At 36.3% G+C, this 22,874-nt stretch overlaps 2 protein-coding genes across 3 annotated transcripts in view; one reads left to right on the top strand and one right to left on the bottom strand.

Annotated features, from left to right (window-relative positions):
* ATF7IP (activating transcription factor 7 interacting protein) overlaps nucleotides 1-22,874 on the top strand; it is a 119,609-nt gene that overhangs the window by 92,086 nt on the left and 4,649 nt on the right. The window contains exons 11-15 of one of the 2 annotated variants that reach the window (XM_028143969.2): nucleotides 2,758-2,836; nucleotides 5,103-5,258; nucleotides 7,056-7,235; nucleotides 11,571-11,683; nucleotides 15,495-19,959. In XM_028143969.2, coding sequence (XP_027999770.2) covers nucleotides 2,758-2,836; nucleotides 5,103-5,258; nucleotides 7,056-7,235; nucleotides 11,571-11,683; nucleotides 15,495-15,914 — 948 coding nt within the window. In that variant the 3' untranslated portion in view covers nucleotides 15,915-19,959. Of the gene's footprint in view, nucleotides 1-2,757; nucleotides 2,837-5,102; nucleotides 5,259-7,055; nucleotides 7,236-11,570; nucleotides 11,684-15,494; nucleotides 19,960-22,874 lie in introns of those variants that run through there. The other variant, XM_054719254.1, reaches the window with a different exon arrangement.
* Nucleotides 20,830-22,874, bottom strand: part of PLBD1 (phospholipase B domain containing 1) — a 48,449-nt gene continuing 46,404 nt past the window's right edge. The window contains exon 11 of the mRNA XM_054719255.1: nucleotides 20,830-21,114. Within this exon, the coding sequence (XP_054575230.1) occupies nucleotides 20,932-21,114 (183 nt within the window). The 3' untranslated portion in view covers nucleotides 20,830-20,931. The remainder of the gene's footprint in view (nucleotides 21,115-22,874) is intronic.

Here is a 22,874-nt window from a genome sequence, read left to right as displayed (position 1 = left end):
TCAAAACATGACATGAAGGCTACCAAATTTATGGAAGAAATAGACAAATAGGCCATTTTATTATTATGAAGTTTCTCTCTTTGTATCTTGGCTAATATTTACATGGTCACAGCAGCTTTTTTATATTTTTTTTTCAGTGTATTTATGTCTTCATATTTAAAGTGAATGCCTAGGAGAAAGAAACAACATTATTTATTGATGTCTTATCTCATGTGACAATCCCAGTATTTTGATAGGAAATTTTAGTCTGTTTCAACGTGGTATAATTATTGATATGGTTGTAGTTAGGTCTGCTGTTTTATAATTTTTAAAATTTGTTTCATCTAAATTTTGTTGGTATGGTTTGTTTTTTTTCTTCTTTATTTTGTGTTAATCTTTTGGGGTTTTTAAAAACATTTTATCTTAATTCTCCTGTTTCCCTTTTATTTTTGTTTTTCAGTTTCCACTTCTTAATTCCACACTCATTAGTATATTTCCTTTAATTCTCTTCTCTCTCTCTCTCTCTCTCTCTCTCTCTCTCTCTCTCTCTCTCTATATATATATATATATATATATGTGTGTGTGTGTGTGTGTGTGTGTGTGTGTGTGTTTTTAATCCTCACCCAAGGTTACTTTTACATTGATTTTTAGAGAGAGTGGAAGAGAGAGGGAAAGACAGAGAGAAACATCCATGTGAAAGAAACGTATGGATTGGTTGCGTCCTGCATGCACCCAACGAGGGCCCAGGCCAGGGAGGAGCCTGCAACCATGGTACCTGCGGTTGATGGGAATTGAACCGGGAACCCTTTGGTCCGCAAGCAGATGCTCTATCCACTGAGCCAAACTGGCTAGGGCTTTTGAATATATTTTTAATAGCTACTTTGCTAAATTCAAAATCTGGCTTCACTGGGAACCATTTTCTATTAACTACCTTTTGTCTGGTTGTATTCTGGTCTTTACATATTTGTCTAGTAATATTTGTTGTTGGTTTTGCTGTTATTGTTATCTTGAGGGTCCCCTGGGTCTTGCACTATTCCCATCTGCTCCCTGCAGACACTTTAACTGACCCTCACCCACTTCCCCCACCTCCCATCAGGACGCCAGTTTAATATAAACACTAAATCTCCGGTATCTACAGGGAGTGATCTGTGGTGGGTGGAGCTCCAGGGGTAGTAGTATTACTGTGCAGGAGGCTTAAAGTTCACAAAGGCCGTGTGGTGGATGGAGTTCCAGGTTTGGGGGCTGAGTCCAGAAAACCCTGAGGACTCAGGATGGAGGGAAGATGGATTTGGGGACAAAAGGTCGGTGACGTCCAGATTTGTGGTGGGGAACAGTCGGTTGAAATCCAGGACTGGGGAGTCCGGAGGACCGATTTGGGACCCGGTACTTCTAGGTGCTGGAGTCTGAGCCGAAGCCATGTTGTGGGGGAGGGGACAGCAGGGCACGCAGCCCAGGAGGGGAGCCAAGGCTGGCAAGGGTGGGCTCGGGCAGCCCCGTGGTGGTTACGCACAGTCACGCACAGCGCTGGGAGTCGAAGCTGTCCCCAGTGATGGTAAAGCAGCTCCAGCTCCTTAACCCTAATCTCCTGCCTCTTAATTCTGGTCTCCAGCTCACAGAACTCCAGGATTGGAGACTGAGGCGGGATTGGAGGTAGAGGCAGAGGCGAGCTGGAGGTTGTGGGGCCTGGCGGGCGGTGGGTGGCGGTGAGGTGAGGTGGGGGTGGGGGTGAGGTGAGGTGAGGTGAGGTGAGATGGGGTGGGGGTGGGGTGGGGTGGGGTGGGGGTGGGGGTGGGTGTGAGGTGGGTGTGAGGTGGGGTGGGGTGGGGTGGGAGTGGGGGTGGGGTGGGGGTGGGTGTGAGGTGAGGTGAGATGGGGTGGGGGTGGGGTGGGGTGGGGTGGGGGTGGGGGTGGGTGTGAGGTGGGTGTGAGGTGGGGTGGGGTGGGGTGGGAGTGGGGTGAGGCAGCCATCTTGGGCTTGCCGCGGTAGAAGCATAGAGGCTCACAGGGGATGAAGGCCAGGCTATCGGGACCCAGGCCAGGGCGGTGGGGGCCTCGGGCCACCGCCTTCAACCGCATCAAGAGCTTCTTTTACGTGTTGAAGTCCAGTGGCTGCGGTAGGTCGTCCAGTAGACGGGCGGGGCTGGCCACTGGCTCACTGTGGGGCAACTTTTGATAAATATAAAATTTAGTAAATTTTGAAATGTGACCCTTAGAGATATGGTGACTAGATTCTGTTACATTCTTTGAGGCTTTGTTAAGTACTTTTAATATGAATTTTACAGATTTGTCGTGTTTGTTAAGTCACTTTCTATAAAATCATTGTCATAGAAAGGTTTATAGTTGTAGGACTTAGAATTTATATCATTGTCTTAGGATTGAGCCTGAATTTTGTAACCTGAAGAAATAGTTTTCTTTAACTTCACAAAATTTGAGTTTTGCTGATGAAAAATTGATTTTAGTTTATCTGCGGTATAATATTTCAAAGTAATTATGATTAGCATTTACAGGCATGCTCCACTTAACTGAGATTCCTTCTGGGAAACTCGTCATTAGGAGATCATAGAGAATACTCACACAAACCCAGATGGTATAGCTTACTGCACACAAGGCTGCATGGTATAGCCTGTCGCCCCTCAGCTGCATGCCTGTACAGCTGAGAAAGTCATGCCATCATTGAACCAGGTTATTCATTATCCTCGTTTCTCCTCAGTATTATTTCATTTTTCCTTTATGTCTGCCAAAGTTTCTTTTGCAAAATGAAATTGTGTTGTTTTTCAGAGTGGAAAAGCCACAGGAAGTGATTCAAGTGGTGTCATTGATCTTACAATGGATGATGAAGAGAGTGGAGCTTCACAAGGTATTTAAATATAAGTAATCATACTAAGTGATGCTTTGGTGCCATTTTTTTCTATTAACCCAATATAATACTCAGTGAAGATAGTTTATTCTTGGTGTATTTGTATCCTCTCTAGGATGAGAGTTTTTTAGATTAGAATTGAAAAATAGAAATCAAATCTTGAGTGAATATGAAAAGGCATAGTGGAAAAGAGAGCAATTAGGAGAATATTTAACTTACGGAACATCTCTCTTTTTATATCTGTTATTTCACATGATCCTTGTAATAACCATGCAATGCCCACTTGAGAGTTGAGGATAGATTGATAGAGTATGAGACAGTAAAGGGAGTGGAAATTCAACCCAGGACTTCTGATTCTAAATGGTGTTGTGCGTGTGTGTTTTTATATAGGTACTTTTAAGTGTATATACACTTAATTTGGTTATTTGAATTAATTTCCTTTAGTGTTATTTAAAAGAAAATGAAAGTAATATTAGAAAGCATGCACACCCCAATATTGCTCTGAGTTACAATATTTAGAAATAGTATTAGATAGATATTACCAAATAATCCAGATTATTCTGCTTTTTAATAGGCATTCTGTGAGTAAAAAGTTTCATGGTTAAATATGCTTGGTAAATGCTTAGTAAACAAAATTGTTTTTTTCTTTTGTTTTTTAATTTATTTTTATTGTTGAAAGTATTACAGGTGTCTCCCTTTTTCTCCATTGACTCCCTTTATCCGACCCCTGCCCCCCTAATGTTTTTTCTTAATACAGACTTCTCTAAGCCTTTACCCTGCTAATTTATAATGTAATTCTCAATGATTCAAAATATGAAGTAATTTTCAAACTTATTTGAATGTACAAAATAACTTTGTTCATAGACATAGCTATAAAACTCTGGTGATAATTCTATAATGCATGTGGAAAATCCAGTATCATCAGATACTAAGTTAATTATTACCTTAAAGATATTAAATTTTAAAAACCTAAACATGTAAAAAATTGCATTTTAAGGGGTAAGATAGTTAATTTGGTTTTAAGAAAACAAAATTAAGTGGTTATACAATTGCTTATGGGACAGGAAAGTTAGGTTTTTTTGGTATAAAACTGCTGTAATTTTGGAAGATTTATACCATCATTTGTCAAGGTTGAATTCTACCAGTATTGCTATTGAAAAGTTTCAGGTTATCTGTAATTTTTTCACTATTATTTCATAGACAAGTATAATAAATTCCTAAAGGGCAAAAATAAATACAGGTTATTTTTGAGAGGACACAGGTAGGGTTATTCTGAATTGAAAGGGAAACAACGTTTATTATCAAGTGGTGTGCAGTTTCTCTTTCTAGCATCTCTGCCTCATGGGGACTCTTCCCATTTTCACCTTTGAATGTACCTTAAATTATTTTATTCTAAGGTACATTGTTCTCCATTAGCACCCAATTAAAATTTTAGTTGCTAAAGCCTTAAATTTTATTTACAATTTATAATTTTGTTTACATAGAAATGTATTTACATTTTAGAATTCCATAGGACAGAAGTCAGTGGGAATCATTTTGGATAGCAGAGGTTTTGGCTTACCCTCTTTATAATATACCGTATAGTGGTTACCTATTTTCAAAGACTTTCTGAGATGCAAACATTAATTTCATAGGCTATTGTAGACTTTTTTTGAGATAGACACTATGTGTATTATATTTTAAAGACTGGATAGTGTAAATAGGTATCAGTGTTAAGCAAGAGAATCAACAACAGTAGAGTAATTGGAATTCAAGATCTTTGGTGAAAAATTCATCAGTTTATAGGTATTTGTTTAGGACAGTGGTCAGCAAACTCATTAGTCAACAGCCAAATATCAACAGTGCGACGGTTGAAATTTCTTTTGAGAGCCAAATTTTTTAAACTTAAACTTCTTCTAATGCCATATATATATATATATATAGAGAGAGAGAGAGAGAGAGATATTAATGTAGGAAATGAAATTATTCTAATTGACATGATATTGTATTGAGTTCAGAAAAAGGATTGTTTTATAAAAAAAGTCAAAACATAAAACTGTATTGTTGTACATTTTAATTAGGATCTGTGATAGTACCAACAGTGAGTTATTTAAGGTCCTAACTTAGTTTTCAAATTGACAAATACACAGTTAAATAGAAAGAAATTGTTTTATAAGAGGTAAATGTGACTTGGTGGCAGGCAAAAGTAAATTTTACCCCTAAAGGAAATGCTGTATTTCTAATTTTTTTCTATCAATAATCATAACATCTCACTTTTAATTAACAGACACTAAAAAGCTAACTCACACTCCTGTGTCAGCCATGAATTCTTCTCAGTCTGTGTCTCGACCGTTGCAAACTATCCAGCCAGCACCACCTCTTCAACCATCTGGGGTTCCAACAAGTGGGCCATCTCAGACAACAATACACCTACTACCTACAGGTAAACTTGCTGAATCATTAAACCAAAGCTTTAGTTTTGTCTACAGTGAAATAGGACTATGGAATCAAGTGGAAAGATTAGACAAAAAATTCTTACTGTTATTTTGAAGATAACATGCCTTTTGAATGCTGTATAACTTAGTTTTCCTGTCATTAAGTAGCAGAACTTATATAGAATGGTTATATAGAAGGCTTAAACTATATGCTTTTGTCATTTGCTACTGAAAATAGCAGAAATGAATATCCTTTCTTAGGAAGGATGGGTGTAATGATTCATTCTGATTATAACCAAGAAAGTTATAATTGACTAATTAAATAAGAATTTAAAAATAATTCTTAACTTGAACTAGTTTTAAGTGGCCTAACACTATCAATAGGAGATATAACACTAATATTTTATTTGCACCTTCAAGAAGCTATAAATCAGACATTTTCAAGGTGTAGCCTCTATCTCCTAAATTGTTTGGAAGCCAATCAAGACAGTTTTTCTTCATACAATAAGCCATTGCTTATAGATTTATCTGCAAAATGTTTACAAAAGCACAATTTTCATTAAGGAAAACATTGAATTCACATGGAATTGTTTCCAGTGAAATTAAAATGACAGTCACCTAATTTAAAAAGAAATATCATTATGTAAACCCAGGTGCAGTATAGGTAACAAAAATGGGGACTAAAGACTGCCTTCATTTTCTAACTCAAAAAATTAGGATATATAAAGACTACGGAGTCTTTAGTAAAGAAACCTTTTTATCTTTGTTGTACCCAGCATTTACTTCCAAATTTATTTATAGAACCCATTTTTTTCTATATGAAAGATTTGTTAATTGTTTTTATTATAAAGTTAATATATGGTTATTTGTAAAATGTGATTCTAATTCAGAGAGTTATTAACAAGAAACTAACTCCTAAAATCATAATTGTAATTCATGCTGTGTGTGAACATTTAGGATTCAGTTTTGACAAATATATATTAACATCACTCAAGGCATTAATGCTCTTGTGCCATAGGTTAGGAAGACTGCCACAGTAGAGAAAGAAGAAGTCTGTATTTTAATGGATTTTTTATTGTTTTGAATAAAGAGATGGTTTGGCTCACCTAAAGAAAATGTCAGTTATAATACCCAACCAGTTTCTTGAACTGTGGAAATACAGAGTTATTCTTGGATTATACTCATTTGCAGATAGTCTGGAGAGCCTAAAATTCCACTCTGCTAAGAACATTTTAACATAGAGGAGGGAAAATCTGCTCTTTTAAGTAACTCCTATAAGTTAGTAATTTCGAGTCTAAACCTTTTCTTTCATGCTTTTGAAGTAGTCAAACTAAAGAGTGGAAAGGGCACTCTGGCCATTGTGGCTCACAGTGTCCGTCTACACACTGAAGGGTCTCGGGTTCAATTCCCAGTCAAGTGCTCATATCTGGTTTGTAGGTTTAATCATTGGCCCTAGTTAGGGCATGTGCAGGAGACAGCCAATCAATGTGTCTCTCTCACATTAATGTTTCTCTTTTCCCCCTTTCCTCCCTCTCTCCCTCCCACTTTCTAAATCAATGGAGGAAATATCCTCAGGTGAGGAAAGAAAAAAAGTGGAAAGGCATTGGACAGGTGGACAGGGTTGAGATGCTCTTTTTCTCTGAAGTTTGTAGTAATATTAATTTTGGTTGGCTTTATCAAGATTGCAAAAGGAGACTGTTGTCTCTATATCTCTATTATTAGAGTTAGTACAAAGTTAACATTTAATACTCTTCATTTAAATAGATTGTACTGTATTCTTATTATATTTTTCTGCTTTTGATTAGCTCCAACCACTGTGAATGTAACACATCGTCCAGCAACTCAGGTGACCACGAGACTTTCTGTACCAAGAGCTCCTGCAAACCAAGTGGTTTATACAACTCTTCCTGCACCAACAGCTCAGGCTCCCCTGCGAGGAACTGTTATGCAGGCTCCTGCTGTTCGGCAGGTCAATCCCCAAAATAGTAAGAGACTCTTTTCTTGTATATGACCCAAGTTGTATGTAGTTCTTCAGCATGTAGTTGGAGTAGCTTTCAAAATAACAAAATAATAAAGTGAACCACCATTGAACTCTCCACCAGGCTAAGAAGTAGAGCTTTAACAGAATCTTACAAGCCTATTTTATGTCCTTCCTTAATTGCATCTCTCCCCCTTTCCATCAGAGGTAACGATCATCCTTACTTTGTGCTTTTCTGTATGGTTTTGCCACTTATGTAGGTTTCAATAAAAATCTTTAATTTTCCAATATTTAATAGTAAGGACAAATTTAGCTATTTAAAGATCCTGCAATAATGAAACTTCTTTTTTTAAAAATATTTATTAAATTGATTGGGGAGACATTGGTTAACATGAACATAATAGGTGTTAGGTGTGTGTTTCTATGTTACAAGATCTGTATATCCTCCACCCAGAGTCAAATGTTCTATTACCTTATATTAGGATTCCCTTCTCCCCATATCCCCTTCCCTCTGGCAATTACCACACTGCTTTTTGTGTTCAGGAGTTTCTGTTTTATATCCCACATACAAGTGAAATCATATAGTTCTTAGCTTTTTCTGACAGACTTATTTCACTTAGCATAATGTTCTCAAGGTCTGTCCATATTGTTGCAAATGATGCTGTTTCATCCTTTCTTAAGGCTGAGTAGTATTCCATTGTGTCTATGTACCACATCTTTATCTAGTCCTCTATAGTGGGACACTTTGGTTGTTTCCATGTCTTGGCCACTATGAATAATGCTGCAATGAACATAGGGGCACATGTATCTTTGGGAATACATGATTTTGAGTTTTTTTGGGTATATACACAGGAGAGGGATTGCTGGGTTGTATGATAGCTCTATTCTTAATTTTTTGAGGAATCACCAGACTGCTTTCCATAGTGGTTGTACCAGTCTACATTCCCACCAGCAATGGATGAGGTTTTCTTGTTTCCACAACCTCTCCAACACTTGTTATTGATTGTCTTATTGATAATGGCCACTCTTAACAGGTGTAAGATGGTATGTGGTATCTCATTGTAATTTTGGTTTGCAGTCCCCTAATTGCCAGTGAGGTTGAACATCTTTTCATATATCTATTGGCTATTCATATGTCTTCTTAGGAGAGGTGTGTTTGATCCTTTGTATATCTGTCATGTCTATGGTGACTTCTCTCTCACTTCTGATTTTGTTTATATGGGTCTTTCCCTTTTTTCCTTAGTGAGTCTAGCTAGGGGTTTGTCAGTTTGATTAATCTTTTCAAAGAACCAGCTCTTTGTTTTATTGATTTTTTTTGTATAGTCTTTTTGTTCTCAATTTTATTTAATTCTGCTGTAATTTTTATTATTTCCTTTCTTCTGCTGACTTTAGGTTTCTTTTCTTCTTTCTTTAGTACTTTAAGATGTGATGTTAGGTTGTTTACTTGGAGTTTCTCTGTTTCTTGAGATAGGCCTGTAATGATATAAACTTGCCTCTTATTACAGCTTTTGCTTTCTCCCAGAAGTTTTGATATGTTGTCTATATGTTGTATTGTCATTCTTATTTGTCTCTATATATCTTTTTATCTCATCTTTTATTTCTTCTTTTACCCAGTCATTTTTTAGTAGTGTGTTGTTTAATCTCCAGGTATTTGTGTGTTTCTTTACTTCCTTTTTGCAGTTGATTTCTAATTTCAAGGCATCGTGGTCATAGAATATGCTTGGTATAATTTCAGTTTGAATTTGTTGATGCTAATTTTGTGACCCAAGATATGATCTATCCTTGAGAATGTTCCATTTGCACTGGAGAATTTATAATCTGATGTTCTGATATGAAAGGTTCTATAAATGTCAATTATCTCCATTTGGTGTAGTGTTTAATTTAAGGCCGTTATTTCTTTATTGATTTTCTTTTGGTTGATCTGTCCAGAGCTGTCAATGGAGTATTAAGGTCTTCCAACTATGATTGTGTTTTGATCTGTTTTTCTGTTTAGTTCTGTGAGTAGTTGTTTTATATATTTTGGTACTCCTTGATTGGTTGCATATATATTAAGAAGTGTTATGTTTTTTTGATGTAGTGTTCCCTTTATCATTATACAGTGTCCATTGTTGTCTCTAAATCTATTTTGTTAGCTATAAGTATAGCTTCTCCTGCTTGTCTGTGGTTGTTATTTGCTTGGAGAATCATTTTCCACCCTTTTACTTTGACTCTTAGTCTTTGCAGCTTAGATGTGTCTCTTGAAGGCAGCATATGGTTGGGTTTTTTTGTTTTATGGTTTTTTTGTGGGGTTTTTTTGATCCATTCTGCTACTCTGTGCCTCTTTATTGGTGAATTCAGACCATTTACATTTGGGGTAATTATTGATGTATGAAGATTTCCTATAGCCGTTTTATCTTTTGTTTTCTGCTACTCTGTGCCTCCATTGGTTCTTTTCCTTTATGTTTCTGTCTGTTGCTTTTGTTTGGTGACATTCCATACATCTTTCCTCTCTTTTTAATCTATATGTTCTGGTTTGGGGATGTTTTTTGTGTGGTTACCATTAGGTTTATAAAAATAAAGTTGCATGTATACCATAGTTTTGTTCCTTTTGAGTGCATCTGATCTTCATCTTCCTTTGCCAGTTTAGACCTTTAGCTTCCTCCCCCTTTATGTTTTTGTTGTCACAAATTATCATTGTTTATGCTGTAAGTTTTTTGGTGATTTTACTCATAGTATTGTCACCTTATGTTCTTTGTTTCAGGTAGAATAAAATCCCTTGATTATTTCCTGCAATGGAGGTTTTCTAGTGATAAACTCTTCAGCTTCTGTATGTCTGGGAACATCTTTATTTCTCCTTCATATTTAAAGGATAATTTTGCTGGATATGTTATTTTTGGCTGGTAATTTCTCACTGAATATTTGGTTCCACTCTTTTCTGTCTTGTAGAGTTTCTGCTGAGAAGTTGGATGAAATTGTGATGGGTTTTCCTTTGTAGGTCATTTCCTCCTTTTCCCTGGCTTCTTTGAGAATTTTTTCTTTGTCATTAATTTTTGACAGCTTCAATACCAAGTGCCTTGGAAGAGGCCCTCTTTAGATTGAGGTAACTAGGTGATTTGTTTGCTTCTTGGATATGAGGATCTAATTTGGGAAGTTCTCATCCATGATTTGTTTTCATAAGACTCTCCATTCCATGCCCTCACTCTTTCTCCTCTGCAATGCCTGCTTTTTCTGATGTAGTCAGATAGGTCTCATTGAGCTCCTTTCATTTTTCTTTATTCTCAGGTCTCTCTTCTTTCCTCTGCATCATTTCTTGATTCCTATCTTTGATATCACTAATTCTTTCCTCTATCTGGTTGGTTCTGTTTTCTGTGCTCAGTAGATCACTCTTTTTTAAAAAAAATATTTTTTAAATTAATATCAGAGTACCTGGAAGAATTATAGTATGGCCCAGATACTGAATATACGGCAGGGATATGGTTGGGGAAGTAGGTAGCTCTAAATTTTCTGCTTCTGTTGCCCTGATGTACGTCAAAACAGTTTCCTATTGGATAAAGTGAGTATCCAAAGCTGATTAGCAGAGGGCATGGAGAGAAAAGAGAGGAACTTCATAACAGAAGGCAGGAATAACTTAGTAGGGTTTTTCTTTTTTTTTTCCTTATGTCCATTTTTTTTGTAGTGAAAAAGACATACCCTGGCCAGTTTGGCTCAATTGGCTGAGCATTGACTTGAGCACCAAAAAGGTCACTTGTTCGATTTCTGGGCAGAGCACATGCCCAGGTTGTAGGTTCAGTACCCAGTCCGGATGCTTACTGAAGGCAACTGATCAATGTTTCTCTCTCCCTCCCACCCCCTCTCCCTTGTTCTCTCTAAATCCAATAAAAACATATTTAAAAACAAAACAAACGAGACAGCAGAGACTTTTGTGGAGATAACATTATTTTTTCTGTCCTTAAAATCACACTGCTCCATTCTGGGCTGTTTGCCTTCTACATGTGAGCCACCAGTGTTCCAGTGATCTGGGAATTTGCTCATTGTCCTTTTAGTAGGGATTCCATTTATTTCTCTCCTGTGCAGGAACTCTTGTTCCTTGTGTCTACTGTTTCCCTCTTTATTTTCTCTTTTATATTTGTGATGCACATCCTCTGGTGGCTACTTGAGAAGTAGATTTTTTTTTATTGTTGTTTGCTTATATGAGAACTTCTTTGTCCTCATGCTGGAATGATACTTTGGCTTAATGTAGACTTCTAGGTTAGAAATACTTTTCTTTTTATATTTTAAAATATAATTTTGCTGACTTCAGGTGTTTAATCGGTGTTCTGCCAAATTTAGAATAGTATTCTAATTTATTCATTTTCTTTTGTAGGTGTCACAGTTCGAGTGCCTCAAGCAACTACATATGTTGTAAACAATGGAATAGCCCTGGGATCCCCAGGACCTCAGCTCACAGTGCATCATCGACCACCACAGGTGCACACTGTAAGTGTTGATTGTGACTACAAAATTCTTAGCTATGAAGCTGTCAAATCTTATTTTTCTTTAAACTAGTTATATCAAAAGGAAATAACAGGTCTTCTGTTTTTCCTGCATAAGTTTATTTAAGAAACTAGATCTTATCATTATGAACAGATGTTCCTAGGTATGATGGTTGTCAAGGATCATAGAGCTTGTGGTGGCTTATAATGTATAAAAAGAGTCCACAGGCAGGGCATGTGAAATGAAAGAGAGAGACCATTTTAACTCATGGTTAAATTAAAAATATTTTGGAGTATTAAAATGCATATTTTAAAAACCATTTTTTGATACTCTAATTTTATTCTTTTCCTCAAAACATTATACCAGTTCTGCTACATTGCTGCCACTTTATTGTTTTTAATAATTCAGTGGTATTCGGAATTCATTATTCAGAGATAACAGAAAAATCATAAGATTTCCCCTAGTCTCCAAAATAATGTCACATTATCCTGGGACATGATTATAACAGTATTTGATTTGGTATACCATGTAAATGGAAATATATTGGCTTTATGAGGAGGGAGGAGATTGAGACATATCACTTCTTACCAAACAATGGATCATTCATTTTTTTATTACATGTGATAATGGCTAGCATTTATTAAGTGCTTACTATGTGCCAGGCACTGTTAATATACTTAGTTCTCACACAGGACTCCTGCTCTCTTTTTTTAATGATATGGCAGATAATGCACAGAGAAGCTGACAAAGCAGCCCAAGGTCATACTTTGTAGAAACCCAAGTTCTAGGGCCTGTGCTCTTAATAGCTATTATTTTTATTGTTCTACAATGAAAACATTAATATTATTAATGGAGCACTTACAATATACCAGGCACTCCAATTTAATTTAATTGTTTTAATTTAATCCTCACAACTTTATGAGGATTATTGATTTCTTATAGAAAAGGATACTGTGTCACAAAGATGTTAAGTGGTTACTCTGTGTCACTACCTAAACTAGTGTCAGAGGCAAAACCATTTTATAACTCAGGCTATCCAATCCCAGTCCCTCTAGTCTGGCCCTATTGGGGTATGTGGCAAATATACCATTACTGTTGTTTGTGTCTATAAATAATTGCTTTCATTCATTAGTCTTTCATAAAAAGTATAGCAAAACTCTCTTATTATAGTTTTGCAAATTTGATGATCTATCAGAGTTGTGGTTTGTGTGTGTGTGTGTTGGTGTTGGGGGGGTCATTTGTTTGTTTTTTTACCGGGTTCCATTCATGTGTATTGTCTTAGAATAAAGTACATCTCACAGGAGGAATATTCTTTTAATTAATTTTAAAAATATTTTTAAATAGCAATTTTCAAATGCATGCAGAAAAAATAGAGTAACAATTCCTATACACCTGTCACATATCTTCAACAATTATTAGTGCTTAGCCAGTCTTATTTCATCTATGGTACCAGTCACTTATTTCCATAACCATGTACACACCAACTATTTTGAAGCAAATTCCTGATATCACATTTTATCTGTAGAACTTCAGTAAAAGCCATTGCAACAACAAAAATATAACAGTAACTCAGTTGACTTAGTTTTGGGACATGAGCAGATTCAGAATCCTAGAATTTTAAGAACTAGAAGGGATATTACAGGCCATTTAAACTATTGTTAAACTTCTTAAATTCCTGTGCTCCATCCAGTCAAGTTACGCTTCAGCCATCGTCTCTTACATTGTTAGCTATATGTTTATTTAATGTTACTTATTAAAACAATTAAGTCTCTTTTGGAAAAAAGACAATTTGAGATAGGAATTAAAGCCACATGGTTAGCATTCAAATAAGTCCTACTTTTTAAAATATGTTTTTATTGATTTTAGAGAGATAGGAAGGTAGATAGGGAAGAGACATATAGATGTGAGAGAAACATTGATCAGTTGCCTCCTGCTTACACCCTGACAAGGGATCGAGCCTGCAACCTAGGCATGTATGTACCCTGACCGGGAATCAAACCTCTGATTTGATGACGCCCAACCAACAGCCACACTGGCCAGGGCTCAACTCATTTCTACTTCTTCAACTTTCAATGTTTTATCTAAGTTCAATTTTTTTTTCCACTCTAACTTTATATTTATTTCAGCTTTTAAATTAAGATTATACCTTTTTCCAGACATGTTTGAATTTTTTCCATTAGGCATAAGAATTTTAGCAGATTTATATTCCTTGACATTATTCAGCATATCCTTTCTGAGTTCTTCCTATGTACATGTTTCTGGTACTAAGTTTTTAGAAGGCATGGGAATTAAAAGATGGCATCAGACTATCACAGAATTCACTATTTAATGTATGCAAATTATCCATTTAATAAAAAGTATATTAGAACAATTTTTGTTAAATGAATTTCAGTTAAGGAAATCTTGTTTCATGACTTCCAATTTAAGGTCCGTGAGCAGCCCTGGCCGGTTTACTCAATGGTTAGAGCATCAGACGGGCCATGGAAGGGTCTTGGGATCAATTCCCAGTCAAGGGCATGTACCTGGGTTGCAGGTTCACTCCCTGCCCCTGTCAAGGTGCGTGTGGGAGGCAACCAATTGATGCGTCTCTCTCCCATTGATATTTCTCTCCCTCCCTCCCTTCCATTCTCTCTGAAAAGCAATAGAAACAATACCTTGGGTAAGGATTAACAAAAAAACTCCAAAAATACCACTTTCCGAAAGCCAGTGAATATTGATGTTTCACTAGAAAAAAAAATCACTTATATCCCTATTTCCTGGCTCTCACATGAATCTTTTTTTGAAAAATTGTCACTGTAATCTTAAAACCCAAATATAATAATACTAATGTTCAATGTTAGATAAGTGAATTTGACTTCTTAAGCTTAGTATTAATCCTTTCTCATTATCTAGCTTTAACCTACCTTTCGAAATTTACCTTTTCTTTTTCACATACCCTATGTCTGAGTAAAAAGTTAACACTGGTTTTTGCCCATAAATCCTCATACCTTTGCTCATGCTTTACCTATTGGCAATAAGGTACACAACTTTTTCTATATTTCTAAATTCCCTCTTTCAGGGTCTAATTTAAATGTCACGTATTTCATGTAGCCTGATCAAGAGCATAATGTACATTCATTATTAAGTGTACTTATTTCTTATTTATAAGAATATGCCAATCTTTATATGGAAAAACAGCTTTAAAATGAAAGTAGAGTTAAAAACTCAAATTTTCTGTGATAGAGTGACACACATAATATTTTATTTTTAAAGTTTTCTAAAAAATGTTATTGATTTTTGAGAGAAAGGAAGGGAGAGGGAGCAAGAGAGAGAAACCTGACATGAGAAACATTGATTGGTTGCCTCTTATACATACCCCATCCTGGGCACAACCTGGGTGTGCCCTCACTGGGAAGCGAACCAGCAACCTTTCACAGCATAAGATGACAACCAAGTGGGCCACACTGGCCAGGGACACATATTATTTTAAAATGTTACATTGTACTAAAAAAAGAAGCTGTAGCATGCAGAATTAAATCATACATTATTTTGTTAGAAGTAGATAATTATTTCAATCTGTCAAGATGATGTTCCATCAGCAAGGGCTTTTATTTCCCAAGGAAATCTCTGTAGGTCTGGAAAGAATAGCAGGGGTTACCTCAGCATCATTATTTGGGGTACAGTTGGTTACCAGCTCACCAAATAAAACTTGCCAAATATTTGATATTTCCCTGTATTTGTTCTCAGTAAGTGACCTCTAGAATGTCTTCGTTCTAATTCTCAAAAACAGCCCTTTGTGTGGTCATTATAAATCAACATGGCTCTTCTTGGTTAGGAGCCCCCACGCCCTGTGCACCCAGCACCCTTACCAGAAGCCCCACAACCACCGCGCCTGCCCCCAGAAGCTGCCAGCACATCTCTGCCTCAGAAGCCGCACTTGAAGTTAGCACGAGTTCAGAGTCAAAATGGCATTGTACTGTCATGGAGTGTCCTGGAAGTGGATCGAACCTGTGCCACTGTTGACAGCTACCATCTCTATGCTTACCATGAGGAACCCAGTGCCACTGTGCCCTCACAATGGAAAAAGATTGGAGAGGTAAAGGCACTTCCTTTGCCAATGGCATGCACTCTGACCCAGTTTGTATCTGGCAGCAAATACTACTTTGCCGTACGGGCCAAGGATATTTATGGACGTTTTGGACCTTTCTGCGATCCTCAGTCAACGGATGTGATCTCTTCTTCCCAGAGCAGTTAAACCTTGGAGCCTTCCTCTCTTCTTCGAAAAGTTCCACTTTTTGGTCTTGTTTTAATCTTGTGCATGATACCCATTGTAAAAATCTACATTGTGCGAGATTTCTTGGACAGATGTGTATATACACTACGTTTGTTTATAATCAGAGAATAAAGTAAACTTAGGTCATAAAGCAAGAACCTTTTCCTGGACAATTCAAGCTTCAAGGTTTTGAAATGTAAATGTGCATCTTCCTTTAGTCTTGAGGCTGGGGAATAATATGTGTGGGTGTTTGTGTGGTTTTATTTTTTCCTATTTATATATGTTTGTTGCAGTGAAATCTCCCATTTTCATTCTCAAATTACCTCTCTTCTAGTATAAAGTAAATAGAGCAAAGCATCTGAGGTATGTAACTGGCATGATTCTATTTCTAAGGGATCTGTAGTTTCATAGTTAAATGATTTAAACAGAATCTAAACAAAACCCAAAGAAAAAATAATAAAAAGCAAAATGGTTCAAGAGCTTAAAATAGGTTAATTTGAACACAGGAAAGGATCTGTTATCTTTTGTTTTCTCTTCTGGATTGTTAAATAGGCGAAAACATCTAAATGGCCCCTCACTCTTCTAATCTTGCTTTTACATTTATTTTGTGCCTTAAACATTAACTGCAAAAATAAACATGGCCATTTGTCCATTGTTGTTTCTTTCCTTTCAGCTTTTAGCCCTTCATTTTTCCTTTACGCAAAATATAGCACACTCCCTCAAGTAAATGTTAAAAGAAGGCTTTTATACATATTCTCATCAGTGGCTTTACTTCATCTAACTCCAAAATTTTCACTTGTTTTTTTCTCCCAAGAATATAAATGCTTTTATTTTTCGTCACTATTTAAATTAACTTTATGTAAAGTAGATCAAGAGAAGACCGTACTATGTAAGAAACTTTTCCTACAAACATATTTCAATATCTGTGCTCACACGGTGTTAGAAATTATGAAAGCAATTACAATTTACTTAATCACCCAAAACATAATATTTTTTCAAAGGAAATGGTCAAATTTACAAAATACAGTGAGCTAAAATATTAAAGGGAAAGATCCATTATCTCTTTATTCTTTTGTATTGTTCCTTTAGTTAACTTTTAACTTTGTTTTGATGGTGCCAAGTTTTGTGTAATTTATCCTATGTCAGCTTTGGATAGAATTTAAAGCATATCCTTTGGGGTCAGTTTATGTAACAATTAGATATAACTTAGTGTGCATCTCCCTTCCTCTTCAAAGTTAATCAAAGTCAGCTTAGGTGTCCTGCATTTTCAGTACGAGTGCGAGGTCTATTGGTATCAGGTAGTTGAGTGTAGATAGTGTAGGACAGGACTTCCTGGGTACACTTGGGGATGAGAGTGTGGTTGGGAATATTTTGAAAGGAATTCATGGAGTTTGTGAAATAATTTATCATCTTCCCTTATAATATTTGAATTCATATTTCTACCTTCTCAAATTATACCTCCTGAAATTATAGGAGGGAGATATCCCTTCCATTAATGCTTTGTTTGCCACATTGGTGGCTTGAAACAGGAAGCATTCTAGTTGTAAAGTCTTCAAATAGACTTTCACCAGTCACTGTATGTCATGTTAAGTGTGAAGTTTGATTGATGCTGAAGAAAGCCTACAGGTTGCCAAACTATAAATGCTCCAAAACCTTCCTTTCACTTTCAGAAAATAAGGCCACAATGAGAATTAAAGTTTCCATGAATCAAATTTGCCAACCATGTAGCTAGCTATTACTCATTCTAGGACTAATGACGCTGGTAAAGAAGTTGCCAATGTCATGCCAATGAAAAATTCAAAAGGGACATAGATATATATGAACACCTATCGATATCTGCATGTATATATGTTTCTACCTGCAGTGGATGCAACGTTGATTAAGTGTTCAAGATCATTCCTGTCTACAGAATAGAAAGCTCATATTCAAAATTGTTTTTTATTGGCTTTATTTTGGTCACGTGGTAACAGTTTGCCTACCTAGCCTTGAAATGGTTCCCTTGGTCAATGTTTCTATTTATAGTCACTAGTCCCTTTTTTAAAGTTTTTGTAGCACTATATAATCCTGTGAAGAATGCCCAGTAGAATGCAAATATTTCATTACTTTAGTGTATACTGTGTTTTCTGTCAAAAAATTTTCAAACAGCAACCCTAAAAATATTTTGCTACAGTAAAATAACTTGTTATTCCAGATGGTGGAAGGAAGGTACAAAGAAATATTGTAATTATTTGAGGAAAAAGCATATTATAAAATGGCCTCCGAAAATTAGCCTGCCATGGGATTTGTAGGCAACAGCAGCTAGAACTCTAGTCTTTTGAGACAGGTTTTAATGTTGATGGACACTTTTTATTCGGGAGAGAGAATGGAAGATTCAGCTAGAAATAGCTACGTATTACAGACTTTTTGTAGCAGTTCACACCCCATGATACCTTTTTTATTTTGTTGTACCTTTTCACAAAGTATTACAAATAAGCTTGTTTATCCCATTTTGGGAATGCAAGTTTACTAAACTTTTTAGCTTGACAATACTTGTGTTAAATATCACTTTATTGGAAATCCTGGAAATTTCTGAAATTTCAACCCAAAATGTAGGGTGGTTATGTGGCATTTAAAGATAACAGTGGTGTTTGTTGCTCTTTACTTTGTACTGTGTTAATTTTTGCCCTATTTTAAGTGTGAGTAAGCCTCTTTCCAAAATTGTTATTGCCAGTAAATTTATAAATTTCATATAAAGATAACATCTGTTATTAACAGTTAGTTAACTTGATGAGGTAACTATACCCCTCTTTCTCTGGACTCATTTTTAAAAATACGCAGAATACTGTGTACTGTTTAACACAGTAGAAGTCAATGAGAAGAGTGAAGAGAGCTTTCTTCCTTGAAAGGTATTTATTGGGGTACCATTTGCCTCACAGCGAGATGTTCCCCACTCTCCCCACCCCCATTGTCAGATAAATGCAAGGTTTGTTTGAAAAACAAGTCCTAGAGCAAGGAGCTTAGAATCTTAGGGGTACATTTCTGCACCATACAGAATTCTCTTACTGTATTGCATAAGTGTTAGCTAAGTTTTTGTTTTCTTTTGTTTATATTTTCTAAATTATTTATGCAACAAGGTGAGTGTTAATATTGCATGACATGCATTTATCTTGTTCCACGAATTTCCCAGTACTATACAAGATCAACAAAATAATGCCTGTGGTATCGCCCTCTTGCTTTTATACATATGATCTTAGCACTGTTAGAGTACTGCAGAGACCTTGGGTTATTTCAGTATCTTATGATTCATTCGTTATTTTATTATTGTCCAGTTGTTGTCATTGGCCTGTTTTATTCTAATTTCCAGAAAAATCATGTCTCAGTATTAGATTATTGCAAATAACTTTATCTAAAACCAATGTATGATTCTGCCTTCTTTACTGGGCTAATGATGTGTCCCGTCCTCCCCCCACCTCCCACCCCCTTTTTTTACATTTTGGGACAAAGGAAAAGATTAGAACAATTCTTTTGAAGTGTTTTGTTAGTGTGGTAGACTTATGTAATTCCTAAAATCTTTTTCTCTTGAGCCAGCCAATGGGGAGGAATAGGACCATACAAATAGTTTTATCATGCTAATTAAGTTTTTTAATTTGTAGAGTCAGCTAAATACCAAGCATTTATATTTAAATGCTGTCTTCTTTTTTTTTTTTGTAAATAAGGTAACTGGGCAATCAAACACCTTTTGGAAATCTTGGCTTTAGTATTTCATCAGATAAAAACAAATTCTTTGTAGGAAACTTGCATTCTGGTTTTTCTTTATTGCAGTTGAAAGTGTAAATAATAAGACAATGTTAAGATCTTCCTAATGTCTAATATAAAATGGGCTATAGCAAGTTGTCCTATTTTTATTAGGTTTTAAAGGTTTTTGTGTTTTTTTCTTTTTTTCTAAATGTACAGTAGACTGGTACCTGTTTAAGTGTTAACTGTAGTGGGTTTTGTCCAGCAAGCCTGAAATTTATACTTTGAAATAAACTATGGGTTTTTAACATTCTGAGTACTCTTGATTCATTCTGATTATTCTTGCCCCTTGTGTTTGTTTCTTTCAAAAGTCTCTCACTTAGTTAAGGATCACTCATTAGGCTGTACAATATGGTTTATTTAGCCTATTTGACAATACCCCAGCACTAAAAGTACACACAGTTCTCAAACTTTGAAAGAAAGATTATTACACAGAGTTGCTCTCAGATTAGATATGCTGCTTTTCAGTAATGGGAGACAACATTAAGGTTTGTTATATTGTATGCCTAGCCTGCACTACAAAAAGACTCAACTGAGACCTGTTAATGCCAGAAATATCACTCACTGAACTTCTGTTAGAGGTTCCATTGGAAACAGCTCCACCTTTCCTTCGGGCTTTGTCATTAAGTATATCCAGCCAGGGGAAGGAAGGGGAAAGAGCATGGGGGAGTACAGGTTCTTAGGGGCCAGGCCTGAAATAGGCACTCATCTCAGATTTCATTGACAAGAACTTGTCATGTGGCACAACTACCTAAGGGAACCTGGGATATGTGGTCTGTATGGCAGGCATAAAAGAATATGGATTTTGATGAGCAAGGGAACAGTTTCTGTCATACCCCTGCTCCCCCCTCTCTCTAAACATCGATGATGAGAGAGAATCATTGATTGGCTGCCTCCTGTACACTCCCTACTGGGGATCGAGCCCACAACCCGGGCAAGTGCCCTGGACCAGAATCAAACCCAGGAAGCTCTATCCACAGAACCAAACCAGCTAGGGCTGCCATATCCTCTTGTATGCAAATTTGTATGCTAAAGTCTAGTATTGTTAATCATATGTAATGTTTCTTCTACAGTGAATGCTTGTTAACTACACAGTCAACAGTGGGGAATGACAGTAACAGACTAAATTTAATACGTTTTATTAAGACTAATTTTGAATGGAAAAACATAGCTAAAATAGTGCCTTTGGTATCTCTTTTGCAGCCTTCTATTTTCTCATTGCCCTTCATTTTATGTCAGGTTTCAAAATTGGCTTCATGGTAATAAAATCAAAGTTGTAGGCCTCTGGCATGCCCTCATGGAGAGTTTTGTTGAACCGCTTCCAGTGAAAAACAGGGAGGCCACCTTGTACCGTGGGACCACTAATGGCATGTGCTGTGTACTCTAATGCTAGGTACATATCTGCCACCTGGAAAAAGAGAAGAGGAAGACATTTTAGAAAAAAACATTTGGAAAAATAAATTGACTAAATCCCTATTTTTTTCTTCCCTCCCAACCCGCCCCATTTCCAAAATCACAGTTTTAGCCCCTTTAAAACAAAATCTTGCCAACTTCCACAATCTGCTATTCTGTCTTCATTTGGCATTCAAATATGAATTGAACAGTAGGAGGGTATTAGCAATGTGGCCAAAGTGAGATCTGTAATCAATTACTCATAATCAAAATTCTAGCTCCAAAATTTATTAAAAAGTAACCTCCAGATGGCTCAGTTTTCTCAGTTGAAAATAGGCTGATAACCCTACTTCACAGATGAGTTGTCATGAGGATTAATGAAAGCAAGTGCTTGGTGCAGTGCCAAAAAAAAATTTTAATTCCTCAATAAAAGCTTTATTAGTCAGTACAGTAGCAAGTTATAAAGTAGAGCTCAACATCAAAAAATACCCATGGTTCTCAAAAACACCTAAACAATGGATAGCAACAGATCTTAACCTTAGAGGGGAAAGAAGAAAATTTTTCATAACTTAGAATTTTCCCTGTGTTCAAAATGGCTCGAGAGAAATATTTTTAAAGTATATCCTCAATAGAAATTTTTTTTTTTATGAAAAATTGGCAGGCTCCTATGTTTCCAGAAGAAAGTAAAATCTGACAAATGGCAGGTTGGCTTGGATTCTCCTATGCAAGGCAGCAGAGGGTAATTCACTTTGTATATTCTGGAATGGATATATCATGTCGCACACTTTACTGAATGTTTGCAAATGCCATAAAAAATAAATACAAAAACATTCATTGGGGCTTCATGTGTACCAAGCTCTGTATCCACTAATTCCCCCCTCCCCCTTTATTGAATTTTTTAGGGTGACCCAGTTAACAAAATTATATAAGTTTCAGGTACACAGTTTCACAACTCATCTGTACACTGTATTGTATTCACCCCAAGTCAAGTATCCTTCTATCACCATTTATCCCCCTATACTCTCCTCCACCTTCCCTCTCCCTGGCAATTCACACAGTGTTGTTCTTGTCCATGAGTTTTTTTCTCTTTTTTTCCTTAATCCCTCTACCATGCCAGTCCTCCAATACCCCTTCTCTCCAACAGCTGTCAGCCTGCTCTGTTTGTGTCTATTTTGCTTATTAGTTCATTTTGTTCATTAGATTCCACTAGTTTTTTTATTTTCTTGCATGTCACAACATATTGAGAGTCATTAAGGCTAAAGTTTTGCCATCATCATGTACCTATAATGTAGGGTGAGTTGGAGCTCAGACTATTCTAAAGAATCTCCTATTTAGGCGTTAGGCTGATAGAAAAAAAATAATGTGTGTGTGGGCTGTTGACATTTTTAACAGTTTCAGAGCTGAAGATAGAACAGTTAACTATTCTTCTCACAGATTTCTTCCAGAATTTAGAACTGGAGTTGCAAATGAAAAGACACATGCCCAAACCAAAAGTACAAAAGGATGTGGTAAAATGATTATCTCCACCAACTAAAATAACTAGCTTACCCACTTGGATCTCCCAAACCCAGGAGTGTCAGGGTAAATTTTTTAACAACTAACTCTGAGGGAAAAAAAGGCCCTCATTTGTAATGTTTGCTGATTTCCATGCTGTAAATACTCCCACCATAGCGGAATTCAAGCTATCAACACAATCAACTGATTTTAACAACTGGTCCTCATACCTATATGAGCTATTTCAGACCACCACTGCAAACATATTACTTATAAGATACA

This window comes from Eptesicus fuscus, chromosome 7 (genome assembly GCF_027574615.1).
Source record: "Eptesicus fuscus isolate TK198812 chromosome 7, DD_ASM_mEF_20220401, whole genome shotgun sequence".
NCBI classification, from domain to species: Eukaryota; Metazoa; Chordata; class Mammalia; order Chiroptera; family Vespertilionidae; genus Eptesicus; species Eptesicus fuscus.
The sequence above is the reverse complement of the archived record's forward strand: the minus strand, read 5'-3'. Positions and strand labels throughout refer to the sequence as shown.